The following is a 16,475-nucleotide window of genomic DNA, read 5'->3' as shown; positions in this document are numbered from 1 at the left end:
TCTTTTTCTGTTTGCACCCACAGTATGCAGAAGTTCTCTGGCCAGGGACTGAACCCACACCACAGCAATAACCAGAGCCAATGCAGTGGCAACATCAGATCCTTAACCAGCTGAGCCACCAGGGAACTCCTAACGACATTTTTAGAAGGAGCACTCTTCTTGGTTTGAAAACCCTTTTATCAAACCCTACATTCCCCTGCTTTCAATTCAGATTTCTATTCAATTTTTTTTTACTACAATAGCTTGTTTCTATTTCAATATAAACTTTATAATCAATTTTCCCAAAAGACTCTGTTGACATTTTAATTGGGCTAACATTACATTTTTAGATTAACTTAGGAGAGTTGATATTTTGAAATGAGCCTGCCTGAGTATCTAGGAGGAGGAAGGAAATACTGAGAGAAAGGCTTTTAAACTACCTAGAAACGTTCTCAGACCTACAACACTCCGCTTGTCACAAGACCCGGCACCATAAGCCTTCGGTGACGACTGACCCCCTTTAATACATATAGGAGAGGTCCTGTGAGCATATGATTGTGCCAGCATATGGCTGAGGCCTCTAATAGCCCCCATGAGCTGTTCTTCCCATCTTCTTTGGTAATAGGGTGTTTTAGTGCATGTTGCTGCTTGGCCAAACATCTCCATCTCCTTGTCCCTTTGGTAGTGAGGTTTGGTCATGTAAATGGAGGATCATGAGGGGTTCTGAGAATTCTTCTTAAAGGGAAGGGGCAATGCACAGGCTTCCATTGTATGAATGAACTGTCTTGCCCCGTCCTCGTTCTGGCTGCCTGCAACACAAACGTGATGGCTATGACTCCATAGCCATCATGGACCAGGAGGCTCATGCTAAAATGGTGGAATTGGAGCTCTGGTGACTGAGAGAGGCCACAGTCTGGATACAGTCTGGAGTCCAGAGACACAGAACCAAAAGGAGATCTATATCTATATCTATATTTACATCTATATCTGTTTGTGTATTTATATACAGAGAGATTGATTTATTCTAAGAAATTGGCTTATGTGATTATGGAGGCTAAGTCCCGTGACTGCAGGCTGGAGACCCAGGAGAGCCAGTGGTAGAGTTGCCGTCTGAGTAGAGGAGAAGACAGATGTCTTGGCTCAGGTCATGCAGAGAGAGTGAATTCTCCCTTACCCTGCCTTTTGTTCCATTGAGGCCCTAGACTGAGGCCCACCCGAATCAGGGAAGGCAATCTGGGTCACTCAATCGAATGATTCAAGTATTAATTTTATGCAGAAATACCCTCATAAACACACCTAGAGTCATGTTGAAGCAAATATCTGGGCATCCCGTGTTAAGGTGACACATGAAATTTCATCAAAACTTCCCCTGTTTAACTGGTTTCAAACACTATGCATGTTTTGTGTGTGTGTGTGTGTGCTTTTCTTTAATATGCTGCCAGACTTGATCCCACTCACCCAGAGCACACAGACAAAGAGCAGAGTCTTCATTGATGAGCTCAGCATGCAGAGGAGTGGAGGGAACAGCAAGCCAGCATCTTCTGCGTGGAAAGCCACATGTCAGAAGCCCCTGGAGGCTATGGCTGGTGCTATAGGCAGGAGTGAGGTGGCGGCAGGGAAGTCTTCCAGAGGGCTTATAGGTGAGTGGGACCCTGAAAGCTGAGGAGGAGCTCGTCTGCCAGGGAACCCAGCACGAGCATTCCAGGGAGTAAAAACAGCACAAGAAAAGCAGCAAAAAGGGAGGCATGGTTTGCGTGGAGAAACTGTGAGAAGTTTGAGGGAGCAGATTGCCTTGGGTGCAGGATAAGGTCTAGGTCAGTGGTAGGACTTAAAAGGCATGAAAAACCGTAACAAATCTGGGGACCAACTTGTACCATAATAGTTATCGCAGCTCAGAAATACACACCTAAGCTTAAAATCAAAGCCAAAAAAGAAGCACTTAATAAAAAATCATAGCCATGGTTCTCAGCCTAGGTTTCCCGATTCAAAACATACTTAGATCAGTAACAATGGTTTACTTAGCAGTAGGCTCGCTCCCCTAGGGAGGGGCAATATATCATCTCAATCTACGGAAGGTGTATGCAGGATGAACAGAGCCAAAATTTGATCCTCGAGGAGGTGTGCCTGCCCTACCACTCATGGCTGGAACCTACTCACTCTGCCAAGTGGGAATACCTGCACTGGTTTTTATCCAAAGTAAAAGACCTTATCATGTAAAGGTGGGGCTTTATGAAAAAGATACATATAGAAAGGCACATAATTTTTATATGTGTAGCCCAAATGCTACCTGGGTCTTCTTGGCTCACGAGTACAAAGAGAAAGATGAGCAATAGAAGTCCAAGTTTGTTCAGAAGTGTCTTCCAGCGTGGATGAGGACAAGTCCAGATCCTTCTCATCTGGACAGGAGTGGTGGGGGAGGGGCACCATGGGCGTGATCAAAAAAAAAAAAAAAAAAAACCCTAGATGAAAAAAGCTTAAAGCCCAAATTACTTTAAAAAACTGAGATAGTGCTATGCTTCTAATTTTATTCTTTTTTTTTTGGCTTTTTTTTTTAGGGCCACCCCCGAGGCATATGGAGGTTCCCAGGCTAGGGGTGGAATGGGAGTTGCAGCTGCTGTCCTACACCACAGCCACAGCAATGCAGGATCTGAGCCGAATCTATGACATGTACCACAGTTCACGGCAACGCTGGATGCTTAACCCACTAAGCAAGGCCAGGGATCGAACCAACAACCTCATGGTTCCTAGTCAGATTCCTTTCCTCTGCTCCATGAGGGGAACTCCTTCTAATTTTATTCTGAAAAGACACTTTCTTTACACGTTTCAATAAGAAAGAAATGAATTTGACATCTTACAAAACTTAAATGTGATTTAATTAAGTGGCATTTTAAAAGCATTAAAAGGCATCCAAATGTCTAGCTTGTTGAAGCATGGAGTACTTTTTGCCTTCAACTGGGAGCAAGCCACGTTTCCTGTTTCTCTGCAGGGAGATGTATGATTAAGAAGATGTAAGACAGAGGGAGGCGGAGGAGAAGAATGAGAGCACATTTCTTTATTCCAAAAAGTGATTACTTTGTTTCCCAAGAGAGAGCCCTTCTTAATCAATGACATAAAAGGGCTAGGATATATAGACAGATGACCTCCATGTTAAATTCTTGATTTTATCTTAAATATTTATTTGAAAAGTAACCCTCCTACTCTGGACACACACACACACACACACACACACACACACACACACGCAAAGTGAAAATCAATATTATCACTGAAAACATTTATAAAAAGGAAGAAATGGTAGTCCTGCAGACCCCCTCCCTCCACCCACCCCACCTACCTCGCCAAGCCTACCACCCAGATATAACGCTGTGACTTTTTCCAGTAATGCTGATTCACACATCATGTAACTCTGATCTACACTGGATCCCTGGGCACAGGCACCTCCCAGAAGCATTCTGTGCTTGGTTTTTCCTTAGACTTGTGTGCAGTCTCACCTTACCAAACCATTTTGCTCTAGTCTTGGGAGTAAGGAGAGCAGGTTGCGTGCAGGGGTGCTGCTCCAAGGGCACAAATACAAGCCAGGGTGGAGGGTGCGTGGGAGAAGGCGAGGTAGCTGCAGGCTGGACCCCTTGCACCAGTTAACATCAGAGTTGTGGAGCCTGAGGAGCTGAAGTTACCATAGTGAATGCAGATGGAATGCATTTTGGTAGTGAAAGTAGAAATCACCATTCAAGCAGGAAGAAATATCCTGATTAGAGATAGAATGCTTAGACAAGTCAGCAAATGTTTTAGTTACATGGCAAGAGGCTCAACATAAAATGTTAAGTTTTTTAAAAAGACATTTAAGTGGGTACATATGGGATGATCCCACATTGGTGAAATCCATTTCTGTATGTCTAGTTCTTTATGAACATTCAAACATAAATCAAAGAAACCCTAATTGGAATAAATCAAAATATTATCAAATCTATACTTTAGCCTTACTTGTATTTTTTTTTTCATTTTACTGTAATGAAAGTTTATTTCTTTTGATCATGAGATGTTTATTCGAAAATAAATAATAATTTAAAATGGTCTTTGAGAAGAAGGGATAAATCCAGGGTTACTAAAGACGTGTGAAAACAGGAGGAAGACTTGTTTTAAGCCTTAGGTTCTCAGTAAAGATGATCAAATATTTCCAAGGTCCTAAGTGATTCATAACCTCTGAATGAAGCTTGGACTGAAAATGAAAATTATATCCCCTATTTCACCATGTGCGAGAAGGAACCTGTACAAGGGATTTCATCGAGAGTCCCAGATGCCTTTAAGTTCTGGAGCGCAGGGGATGCGCCCCAGGTGTGGCAGGGCTCCAGGGAGCAGGGGCCGCGCCCAGAGTCTTCTGTGAAGGTGTCCATCTTTCTTCTGCGATGCCTTCTTACCATGACCTCACGTTAAACGTCATTAGATCAATATCTGCTTTCTTCTCCTTTCCTTTACAGCTAAGAATACAGACTACAGCTTGGTGCGTAAGGCCTGAAAGTATAAGGAACATTTTGACGTGGCTGAGTTCGACGCTGACCACGACTAAGACCCTCCTTTAGCTTTGCCAGCTGTGTTTTCCTCCAGAGGGACAGGGGGCCACTTTCCTCTTCTGCCCTGGCCTCTTTTGGGTCCTCTTCAGACCAGCCTGTTGGACTGGCTAAGGCAAAAGAAGGCAGATCACTTTCTTGTTTTAAAGGAGAATAATTGAATATTTGCCTTTAGGAAATTGTACATGAATACATTAAACAGTATTCTACAGGGAGCAAGAAAAAGAGAAAAAAACTGTAGGAATAGGCAGGTTTCCAAATATTGACATTAACTTTTGGTTCAGATTTTCAAAGCCCACTCTTCTCCCTCCCACCATCCCCCTCCTATCTTTAATTTTACCTCTTCCTAGCCCTTCTTCCGCTTACTCTAGAGTGGAATCTCTGATGCTTCTGGCAACTTTGTGTTATTAGGAAGGAATAGCGCTTTGTCTTTAGATTGCATTTTATTATTTCCTTCAGCTCACTGTGTACCTGATATTGGAGGGCTCTCCCTGTGGGTTAAGACTGAGAGATGCTGCAAATGGTATGTTTTTATTATCTTTGTGGGTCCCATTTCCTTGCTGCCAGGTGAGAAACTTATGTTGTGCAGGCCGAAGGACAGGTTGGTGTTGCTTGTCTGAGCCCAGCGCTCATGGCCTGGAATGACAGCTGTTGCTTGCACTGCAGAATGGCCAGAGGCAGCTGCTGTTCTGTTGACTTGAGATGCCTGTTCTGATGAGATCAGTAGGCGTTTAATACAGCTATTCTGGCCTCTTTGCACAGTGGGTCTAGTTTACCATCACCTCCTAGGGAAATAAATACTAATTATCTTTTGGTTAGCTTGATATACAATGTCATGTCGTATAAGACATATATACGGCTTCCATTGGGAGAGTATTTCCAAAGGTCCCAGGTGTGTGTATCTAACTAGCCTTTCATAGAGTATTAGTGGATTGGGAATGCTTTTCTTTTCTTTCTTTTTTATTGTGTTTTTCTTTTCTTTTTTCTTTTTCTTTCTTTCTTTCTTTCTTTTTTTTTTTTTGTCTTTTTAGGGCCACACCTGTGGCATATGGAAGTTCCCAGGCTAAGGGTTGAATCAGAGCTGTAGCCACCGGCTAAAGCAATGCGGGATCTGAGCCACATCTTCGACCTACACCACAGCTCACCGAAACACCAGATCCTTAACCCACTGAGTGAGGCCTGGAATCGAACCCACATCCTCATGGATACCAGTTGGATTTGTTACCGCTGAGCAACTGTGGGAACTCTGGATTGGGAATGCTTTACTTTGAGCAGAGTGAGGCATGCATGATGCCAGCCTGCCAGGCCAGAAGCTCTCTGGGGCAAGGAATCCTTAGAATGTAGCTGATGGTGCCATGGACTGCTGGCATATAGACTCTTAATTTTCTTAGCCAGCCTAGATAGATTAATCAAATGGAAAAAACCATTTTGAGGTCACATAATAGTAAAACACACGTCATTAAAATGAAAAACAAAACCTATTATCCCTAAATTTGCATCATCCCATTTGAAGTCTAAAGCTAAAATGTCATTTTCTCTCCATCCCTCCTCTGTTTTCAAGTGCTCTGGGAAGAAGCCCAGGGCATCGAACACTTTACTGTGTGTGGTTTACAATGACCATATCCATGTGTCACAGAAAGCGGGGCTTTGAGTAAGAAGTTGAAACTTAGAAAGAAACCCAGTTTGAATCTGGGCAGGACACATGGACCACTCCAAATAGAAATGGAAATGCCCCAGAGAAGACAAAAGAGTGCTGGTGGAGGGACTTACCAAACTCCAAGTCTTTGATGTTGCAGTGAAAGATAATTTCTCCATTCACCATGAGCTCCACCACATTCCAGTCTTCTATCTTCTCTACGATGACCTGGTGTCCATCTTCAGCCAACACAGCTGGAAAAGATGGCGAAGGAGGTGGGTGCCATGGGGACAGATGAGCCCAATCTGTAGAGGTCTTCATGGATGGCAGCAGCTGGTCTGCTTCCCAGTTGCTCATGGCTATAACTCAACAACCCAGTGGGCACCCACATGGTACTGGCCCCAGTGGCCTCCCCTTTGCTGGGAAGCACAGCCAGAGGTCTGAGAAATTCCAAGTTTGGTTGCTATTTGTCCCAGAACCATATGAGATGTAAAAATATGAGTTTTCCCTAGGAAGAATTTTTGAACCTTTCTTGCAGAGATGATACTCAGTGTGGAGGAGATCTTACCCTGCTGATGGAAATATACATCAGTCACCTTTCTGGGGGGCAATTTGGTGGTACATGCCAAGACCTCAAATGCCTTATGAAAATTAGAGTTAAAAATGATTCTAATCTCTGGCCCAGGAAATTGCACTTATGAGAAAGCTCCCTAAGGAAAAATCGGAAATACAGGTAGCCTTTTGCAACAAGATATTCCTCCCTATGCCATTATAATAGTAAAATACTGTGAATAACTTAGATGCCTAATAATGAGAGGATGATCAAGTAGATGGTGGCAAATAGATATGATGAGATTTTTCTGGACATTTCAAAAAATGTTTATGAATTTTTAATAGCAAGAAAAATATCTGTAAGCAAAAATCAGGATATATATAATGTATTAATACATGCATTCAATACTAGTTAAAGTATGTCTATGTAATAGGAAAAAAGAAAACATCTGGTAGTTATCTCTCTGTGGTGAGATTATGAGAAGTTAAAAAAAAATTCTTTTAGAAGATGTGGTACACACACACACACACACACACAGGAATACTATTGAGCCATAAAAAAGAATATGTGCAGCAATATGGATGGACTTGGAGAGCATTCTGCTAAGTGAAACAAGCCAGACAGAGAAAGACAAGTACTGTATGATATCACTTATATGTGAAATCTAAAAATACAGTGAAAGCATGAATATAACAAAAAGGAAGCAGACGGAGAGATATAGAGAATAAACTAGTGGTTACCAGTGGGGAGGGAGGTGGAGCAATATAAGGGTGAGGCAGTGGGAGGTACAAACTATTGGGTGTAAGATAGGCTCAAGGATGTGTTGTACATGAGGAAGAATACGGCCAATATTTTATAAGAACTGTACGTGGAGGGTAACTTTTAAAAATTATGTAATTATATAAATATTATAATTATATGAAAGTTTTAAAAATTCTTTTAGCACATTTCATATTTTTTATAATAATCAGAAAAAATTTTTTTAAAAAGCTAATGAACTAAATTTTTATTCTTTACCTTGGGAATCCACATTTTGGTTATGACTTACATTCGACGGCTCCTTCTCTAGAGATCAGCTATGGAAAAATTGTTAGATTTATTTTCTATTGTGAAAATGCAAGAGTATGTGGGTTTAGGAGAAATGATGTTCATGGAACAGCCTGTAGCTCTATTTCTCCCCAAGTTTCTGGATATGTTCACCCTATAGCATCAATGTTAGAGGTGGTGCACTAAATCACCACCTGCGGCAATCTTCATATGTCGGTGAGAACTTGGGTTAGGATGGAAAGAGAAAACAGGTGGGAGTATGTTTTTTTAAAGTTTTAGCATTTCAATCAGTCCTATGTGGAGAAAAGCAAATACCTATGTCAGTTAATTGCATTTAATTACAGAGACAATTGCTATTTTGAAATGTTGGCTTGTCCACTTCTTCATCCTTCAATCAGTTCAAGAACATCCAGCCCCAACTGTGAACATTCTAATTGCGTGATTTTGATTTCACTTCTGGAAAGGAACTTCAGAAAGCAACTCAGCGAGGATCTCCATTAACAAGATAGCGCTCCTTGGGCACCCAGTGGTGGCCCTAATTGTCCTTGCAGCAGCTAACACCTCTCTCTACAGAACACCTGCATCTTTTTCTTTGGCATATTTATGTTATTGTATCCTATTTAAGTGTATTGTTCTTCAGCATCTTTGGGGGAAGGCACTCAGTTTAGACCAAGGACTTGTTTAAATGAAGCAGTCCACCCAGTTTGGAATGGCCAGTGGATCCTTTAGGAGCCATAAAGGCAGTCCATGGGCAGAGTCATATAGTTAGTTCCCCAGCAGCGTACCCATAGGAGAGAGGCGGTATAGCAGCAGAAGGAAAAGCTGCCAGTTGGTAGGTAGGAGGCAATTTGGCCTCTATGACCTTGGCTTTGCATTTTCTGAAGATGCTCCTGGGACATGTACTCCAATCTGATGGAGAGAAATAAGGAGCAAAACATCTTCTCCACCCCTACCTTACACCCCACCTCTGTGGGTAAGGTGCTACCTCTATTCTAGTAATATTCAACACCAACTCTCTAAGTCTTGGGGGTTCTGGAGCCAAGGGGGTCCAGGTTCTGGGCCTGGTGCCTGTGACTAAGTGTAAGTGGGGAGGGGCTCTGCAGGAGGAAACCCCAGGAGGTTGTGCACTCTATAGCTTGCCATGGCCCTTTCCCTGCAGGGCCCATTTGATTGAGCTTCACATAGCATTTGCCTTTGGGTTTGCTTTATGAGAACAGCAGCACTCTTTTATAGCAAGGTGTACCTAAGAAATAGGGTTCGATCCACTGAATGACCCACCCTATGGAGGTTGGGGGGTGCAGGATGGTAGGAATCTGCCTCATTATCTAAGCAAATGAAGCCCCACAGGAAGAAATCCTCTGAACTGAGCATGTCATTCCTCACTTGACCACAATCCATGCCTCCCTCCTCCACCCCCATGCCTGGTGTTAATCCAGTTGGTTGAATAAACCAACTAATAACGGGCATCTCCAGTGACTCTTTTGCATCTGGAGTGACCTAAATCCGATTCTTATTAAAGCAAATAGTTACTTCCAGGTTTACATCATTTATTCACCCTCAGGATGCCTGTCCCCTTCTCACTAGTTCAAGATGTGTTAAGCCCAGCTGTAGGGCGGTCTGTGTAGGCTTAAGGGATCAAACTCAGAGAAGTTTGCAGAATTCCTGCAGCTCATCCAAATGCCACCTCTCTACATGGAGGACCCATTTTTTTCCTATGAGCTGCTATGGGTTGTCTATTCAAAGAAAGGTCAGATAAATATACTCCATGCAACAAAGTCTTTGCAAAGGTAGTGGCTAAACTCCAGCATAAATCAACCAGAAGCTGTAAAGCCACCCGCAGAAAGCCTGCCTCTTTGAAGTGGCACCTCATTCTTCAAGGGGGATCTGGGTGAATTGGAGGGACATGGAAAAGCTTCCCTCTTCTCAGTACTGGCGGAACTGTGCACCATCTGCAAATGATTTACAAGCTGCTGGTTAGGAAGTCAAGGCAAATAGACAGGCCTCTCCCTGATGACCTAATGGTGGACAACTAGTGCATGGCCAGGGACAGGAGGATGGCACACATAGCACCTTAGCTAAATAAGGATGGGTTCTATTCTTACGAGTCTTTTCCTTTTTAGCAGGTCAATTGGCAGACTTAAGTACAGCAGGCAAGGAGCAGCCATGGCGAGGGAAATTAATTAGCATTTTTTGTTAAGCATAGTTCGTTTAGTTTCATCAGTATTGAGGCCATAGACATTTTTGCTGAGCTATTATAATTCATGAGTAATAAAGAAAGATTGCTTAAGGCATGGTAAGTTCAGGAGAGATCAGGCACATTTCCAAAACCAGCAGGACTTCGGGAAATGATAAAGGGCTATTATTTTTAAAGAAACACACAGAACTCAGAGGCAGATTTTATAGATGAGGGTCTGCAAATGCACCCCTGTGCTCGGTGGGATGTGAGTGTTAGGTCTAAAGGGATGGGTAGAGTGTTGGACAGAGAAAGAGGGGCAGATGCTCCCTGCTTTGCTTCTGTTAACACCCTGCTGTTTGTCACTGGCCCTCAGTAATGTTGGCTGCCAGTATTATGTGAATTATCATCACAAATTATCATTAAAGCTAACTTTAAAAATCAACCACCTGCTGGTACCTTGCCATACTCAAGTCTCCTTCAACCATAAAAATGCTCTCCTTGATCTCAAAAATACTCCTCCCCAGCCCCTACTGTGGGAAGAGCTGCCTGGGCTCTTTGTTTCCTCATCTTTACTGATTCCCTTCCGCCTGCAGTTGGAGCTTGAGCCCAACCTCTCCTGAACCTGTGCCCCTCAAGGCAAAGGCCCATCAGCACATCCAATGGCTCACTCAGTTCTCCTCCAATCTCAGCAGATGGCATGCTGACATATCTCTTTTGCTTCTTACAATACTTGTGCTGGTAAGAGAAAATATTTTAAACTCTAAAATTTTTATCAGATTAAAAATGTAATATAGACCAATGGTTTAAAAAAAAAAACTTAAATTGTAGAAAAGTAAAAGACAAAAATTTTAAAATCCCCTATAATTCTTCCCCTGTCCCATCCTTTGTCTTTTTCAATGGAAGTGGGCTCAAAGTGTACAAATTCAGGAAAATGCTTTACTCCTTTAACACTATATTGTGGTGATCCAGCCCTGTCAGTATACACATATTTGCCGTGTTGCATTTCATGTGACAGATGCAACACGTTTTTCTGGTTGTTTCCAGTTTTTCACAATGATCAAGGAATGCCGAAAACCTTCATGGGCATCCTTCCATGTACATGTGCACATTTATATATATATAAGAAACTGAGAAATAGACTAGCAGGATCCTACAGTATATGGTTAAATTTAAGACACAGCCAAATTGCCCTCCAAAGTTACTGTGCCAACTTTCCCTCCCATCATGTCCTTGAGAATATTCCTTTTCTATGTCCTTCATCAACCACACATCATCTTTTTTAGATAATGCCTGCTAACAGTTTGGTGCCCATTAGTCATTTTCTTCTTGAAATTCCCATCTCTGCTGCCTCCTGTGTCTCCAGATTCTTTCCTGCTTTTGTGTCCCTCACAGGGACCACTGCCTCTGTCCTGTGGTCTTTCCAGTTCTGACTTTCTTTCTTCCTCCACAGTCTCACCAACTGTGGTTCCAGCATTCAGTGCCATGCAGGTTCATTTTAATTAATATTTATTGATCTTTAAGATATGCAGGCACTATCCCAGACTCCAGAACACAGCAGAGAACAGACAAGAATCCCTGCTCCTCTGAAGCATTAGGATGGTAGGAGAGCAGGATAACAAGATAAAGAGGTGAAATATATGTTATGTTGGGTACCAATGAGCACTGGGAAGAAATAAAAGAGGAGGAAGAGAGATGATAAGGAAGAATGAGGCACAGGGAAGTGCTGACATTGTCAGTGGGGATGCTCAAGGAAGACCTATCTATGTAGGTGACTTTTGAGAAAGACCTGCAGGCTGAGCGAGTGAAGAGTAAAGACTCTGCAGGAGTCTGGGGAAAGAGCATCCCAAACAGAGCAACTTCCAAGCTCTTCCAAGATGAAAGTGGGCCAGGAGTATTCAAGCTCAGCCAGGAGGCCAGTGTGGCTGGAGCAGAGTGAATGAGGGGAGAGGGGAAGCATCAATGGGAGGAAATGAGGTCCAGGAGGTCATTAGGAGCCTGGCAGGCCACTGTAAGCTTTTGGCTTCTAACTTGAGTGAGCTAGGAATGTTCTCAGAGGCAAGGGCCAGGCTCTAACTCAGGTTTAATGGTATCACCTGCTTTGATGCTGAGGACAGACTGAAGGGGACAAGGTGGCTGCAGGGAGCTCATTGAGAACGCCAGGGGAGTCGATCGAGGCAGGGGATGACTGACTTGGACAAAGAGGTGGAGGGTGGTGGTAGGAAGGATAAGATGTGGTTGAATTCCGCTGAGAAGCTGTGAAGATAGAGCCTACAGAATGTCCTGCTAGGACTATATGGGGGTGTGAGCGAAAAAGAGTAGGAAAAGATGCCTGCAAGGCTTTTAGCTGGAGTAAGTGAAATAATGGCGCTGCTATGAACTGAGATGAAAAGAGTGCAGGAGGGACTGATGAGTATTTGGAGGCTGGTTTAGAAACTTTGGACATAAAGTTCTGAGATGCCTACTAAGCCTCCCAGTGACAGTGAGAGGTCCTGATTACAGATGGATGATTTGAGAATCTTTTCTCCCATTCTGTAGATTGTCTTTTCATTTTCTTAGTAGTGAGCTTTGATGCACAAAAGTTTTTAACTTTGATGAACTTTTCTGCTTTTTTTTTTGTTACCTATGATTTTTTTTTTTTTTTGTCTTTTTGACATTTCTTGGGCCGCTCCCGCGGCATATGGAGGTTCCCAGGCTAGGGGTCCAATCAGAGCTATAGTCACTGGCCTGTGCCAGAGCCACAGCAATGCAGGATCTGAGCCGCGTCTGCAACCTACACCACAGCTCACGGCAACGCCGGATCCTTAACCCACTGAGCTAGGCCAGGGATCGAACCCACAACCTCATGGTTCCTAGTCGGATTCGCCAACCGCTGCGCCACGATAGGAACTCCGTGATTTTGGTATTTAAGAAATACTTGCCAGGAGTTCCCATCGTGGCGCAGTGGTTAACGAATCCGACTAGGAACCATGAGGTTGCGGGTTCGGTCCCTGCCCTTGCTCAGTGGGTTAAGGATCCGGCGTTGCCGTGAGCTGTGGTGTAGGTTGCAGACGCGGCTCAGATCCTGCATTGCTGTGGCTCTGGCATAGGCCGGTGGCTACAGCTCCGATTCGACCCCTAGCCTGGGAACCTCCATATGCCACAGAAGCGGCCCAAAGAAATAGCAAAAAGACCAAAAAAAAAAAAAAAAAAGAAATACTTGCCAAATCTAAGGTCATTCAGATTTACCCCTATGTTTTCTTCTAAGAGTTTTATAGTCTCTAAGTTTAGACCTTTAATCCATTTTGAGTTAAATTTTTATATCATTCAAAAGATATTCATATGGATATCCAGTTTTCCCAGGACAGTTTGTTAAAGAGACATCAAATAGTTGCCCTTTGAATAGTTGTGGCTTTCATGACAGAAATCAATTGACTATTAATATGAATGTTTACTTCTGAAGTCTCAAAGCTAGTCCATTGGTCTATATGTTTATCCTCATTACAAACCATACGGCTTTGATAACTGTAACTTTGAGTAAGTTATGAAAGCAGCAAATGTGATACCTTCAACTTTGTTCTTTCTCAAGATCATTTGGGTTAGGCTTGGTCCCTTGAAATTACCTATGAATTTTAGGATGAGTTTTTCCATTTTTGCAAAAAACAAAACAAAACCACCATTGAGATTTTGATAGGAATTGCATTGAACCTGTATATTGCTTTGGGAAGTATTGTCATCTTAACAATATTAAGACTTTAATCCATGCACATGGTATAATTTCCCATTTATTTAGGTCTTTTTAAATTTCTTTTAGCAATTATTACAATTTTCAGTGTGGAAGATTTATACCTCTTTGGTTAAATCTGTTCACATATGTTTTGTTCTTTTAGATGCTATTGTAATTGTTAATTTCCTTTTCATGTTGTTCATTGCTAGTGTGTAGAATTACGACTCATTTTTGTGTATTGATTTTGTATCCTTAACCTGTGCTGATTTTGTGTATTAGCTCAATGATTTTGTGGACTCTAGGGTTTTCTAGCTGGACATTGCCTAGATCTGGAGGACACCCTCCTGATCCTCACCTCCCATCTCCATCCTCTCAAGGAGTACCATTACTTTTACTTTAATCGACCACCCCTTTATGGCTGTCCTGGTCCAAACGACTCTCACCTCTCCCCTGGGCCACCCCAACAGCCCCTTGATTTATCTCCCTGCTTCCATTCTTGTTCCTCTCTAGACTGCTCTACTCACAGCAGCCAAAGATTCATTCCCCTGCCTAAAACTATATGGCCTTCTAGAATTTGGCCCCTGTCCACCTCTCTCTCCAGCCTCATCCTCCCATCAATTCAACAAGGTCATCTGTTCACGCTTCCAGCCTTTGCAGATATTAGTCTCACTGCCTGGAAAACTCTTTCTTCCCTTTACCTAGTTAGTTTGTCCTTATTCTTTTTTTTTTTTTCTTTAAAGCTCAACTCAAATGTAATTCAGGCCAGTAAACCTTTCCAAATATCTCTCCTCTCCCCTCCAGTTACAGCCAGTGGTAGGTACCACTATGTTTATGTTCCTCTGTCAGAGTGTTGGCACATTGTCAATGAGTAGTCAACAATGAGAAGGTCACTTCAAGGACATATATCTTCTTCCAGTGTGTCCCCCAGTACCTGGAAGAAGGTTTAATACATATTAGGGGCTCAACAAGGGTTTGCTGAATGAATGAGGGATCAAGTGACAGACTCTCCACCATTTTCCAGCCATATGACTTTGGAAAAGTCATTTAATATTTCTGATCCTCATTCTCTCGACGTGTAAAGCAGGGTATACAATCCTTTCTAGGTGAGTAATTCACACGCACTACCCAGCACCCGGTGGGCTCACAGTGCATGTTAGTTCCTACTCTAATACTGAGGCAGCAGAAACCAGAGGAAGAGCTAAATCATCCTGGGGAAGCAGGGGCTTCCAGAGGACGTAGCACTTGGTCTGGGTCTGTGGAAGGATGGAAGTCTAGGCAGAGGGCACAGCCTGCACAGATGCCCAGAAACTGGGATGCCCCTGGACCCACACACTGGGTGGCCCTTCTATGCTCAGCTGCTTACCTAGCAGGCCCTCCAGGCGGTAGGTGCGGTGCTCCACCGGCAGGCCAACTGAGCTATATGGCCCATAGCGCAGGACCACCAAGGCATTCTTAGGCATGGCCAGGATGCCTGCCTGGGCTTCAGCACAATAAACATTGCTAGGCAACTGCTTTGTAGGCCCTTGGGGGTGGGGGTGGGGGTGGCACGTGGGTGGGCGGGGCCACAGACTGTCGGGGTGGAGCTCAGGGATCCTCTGCACCCCAAGTCCTCTGCCTGGCACAAAGACTGGGGATGAGGAATCTCCTTGGATGTCTGCACCAACTCCTGTTTGCCCACCACTAGGGTGTAAAAAAGGTGCAGTGGTGGTTGGAGGTCACTTGCTGCGGTGACCCTCACAGCCCCGCAAATACAGATGCTCAACCTGGTACTGCAAATGTTAATAATAAATGACACAATAGCCAATTTTTACAGCTAGTTGCAGAAAGGATGTTGCAGAAAGCTAAGCACTTTCCATGTTATCTCATTTAATAATTTCACCATTCTTAGGAAGTAGGTTGAGTTTCAGAGAGGCCAAGTAACCTTCCCAGGCAAGTCAGGCCTGCAGCAGGAATTGAAACCTTTGTGAGGTGTGTAAGGATGTCTTTTTTTTCTATCTTGCTGGGGATTTGTTGGGATTCTTAAAACTGAATTTAAATCCTTTACCTATTTTTGCAAAATTTTCAAGCCATTATCTCTTCACACATCTGCTTCTGTCCAATTTTCTCATTTTTCAGGGACTTGAGTTAAACGTTAGACCTCCCGCTGTAGTCTCTCTGTATTCCCGCTGTATCTTCTCACTGTCACACTCTTTCCTTTCCATTTTTCTTTTTCTTTCTTCCAGGCTTCTTTTGGGATTATATGTATGCATGTATTCATTCATTCTTTTTTTTTTTTTTTTTTTTTTGGCCATGCCTGTGGCATGCAGAAGTTCCCAGGCCAGGGATTGAAACTGTCCCACAGCAGAGACCTGAGCCACAGCAGTGACAAGGCTGGATCCTTTACCCGCTAAACCACCAGGGAACTCCCCAGTTCTTTTTTTTTTTTTTTTTTTTTTGCTTTTTAGGGCCATACCTGTGGCATATGGAGGTGCCCAGGCCAGGGTTCGCATCAGAGCTGTAGCTGCTGGCTTACACCACAGCCACAAGCTGCATCTGTGACCTACACCACAGCTCACAGCAACACTGGATCCTTAATCCACTGAGAAAGGCCAGGGATTGAACCCAAAACCTCATGGTTCCTTGTCGGATTCATTTCTGCTGCTCCATGACAGGAACTCTTTTTTAAGTGTAATCCAGTTTACTAATTTTCTCTGCAGTTGTGTTTTAAAGCCATCAATCTGGTTATTTAGTTTATTTATTTTTCAATTCTGGAATTTTAGTTTGGTCCCTTTTCAAATCTGCTGCGCCACTTTTTATAGAATTCAGTTTCTTGCCAA

General features: G+C 43.2%; 1 protein-coding gene across 1 annotated transcript; it reads right to left on the bottom strand.

The window, feature by feature from the left end:
• Positions 1-4,968: 4,968 nt before the first annotated feature.
• C15H10orf53 (chromosome 15 C10orf53 homolog) lies at positions 4,969-15,119 on the bottom strand. Its single transcript, XM_047759789.1, has 3 exons — positions 15,023-15,119; positions 6,315-6,434; positions 4,969-5,329 (listed from the first exon to the last, which is right to left on the bottom strand). Exons 1-3 carry the CDS (start codon positions 15,117-15,119, stop codon positions 5,265-5,267), a joined length of 282 nt encoding a protein of 93 aa, XP_047615745.1. The 3' UTR covers positions 4,969-5,264.
• Between the last annotated feature and the right edge of the window lie 1,356 nt (positions 15,120-16,475).

Source organism: Phacochoerus africanus, chromosome 15 (genome assembly GCF_016906955.1).
Source record: "Phacochoerus africanus isolate WHEZ1 chromosome 15, ROS_Pafr_v1, whole genome shotgun sequence".
NCBI classification, from domain to species: Eukaryota; Metazoa; Chordata; class Mammalia; order Artiodactyla; family Suidae; genus Phacochoerus; species Phacochoerus africanus.
Note: the sequence above shows the minus strand (reverse complement) of the source record. Positions and strands in the feature narration are given on the sequence as shown.

Coding starts and splice junctions, on each gene's coding strand:
- C15H10orf53 (XM_047759789.1), bottom strand. CDS start 15,119: ATGCCTAAGAATGCCTTGGTGGTCCTGCGCTATGGGCCATATAGCTCA. Junction 6,435..15,022: donor CCGCCTGGAGGGCCTGCTAG/GTAAGCAGCTGA, acceptor CATCTTTTCCAG/CTGTGTTGGCTGAAGATGGA. Junction 5,330..6,314: donor CATCAAAGACTTGGAGTTTG/GTAAGTCCCTCC, acceptor TTATTTCCCTAG/GAGGTGATGGTAAACTAGAC.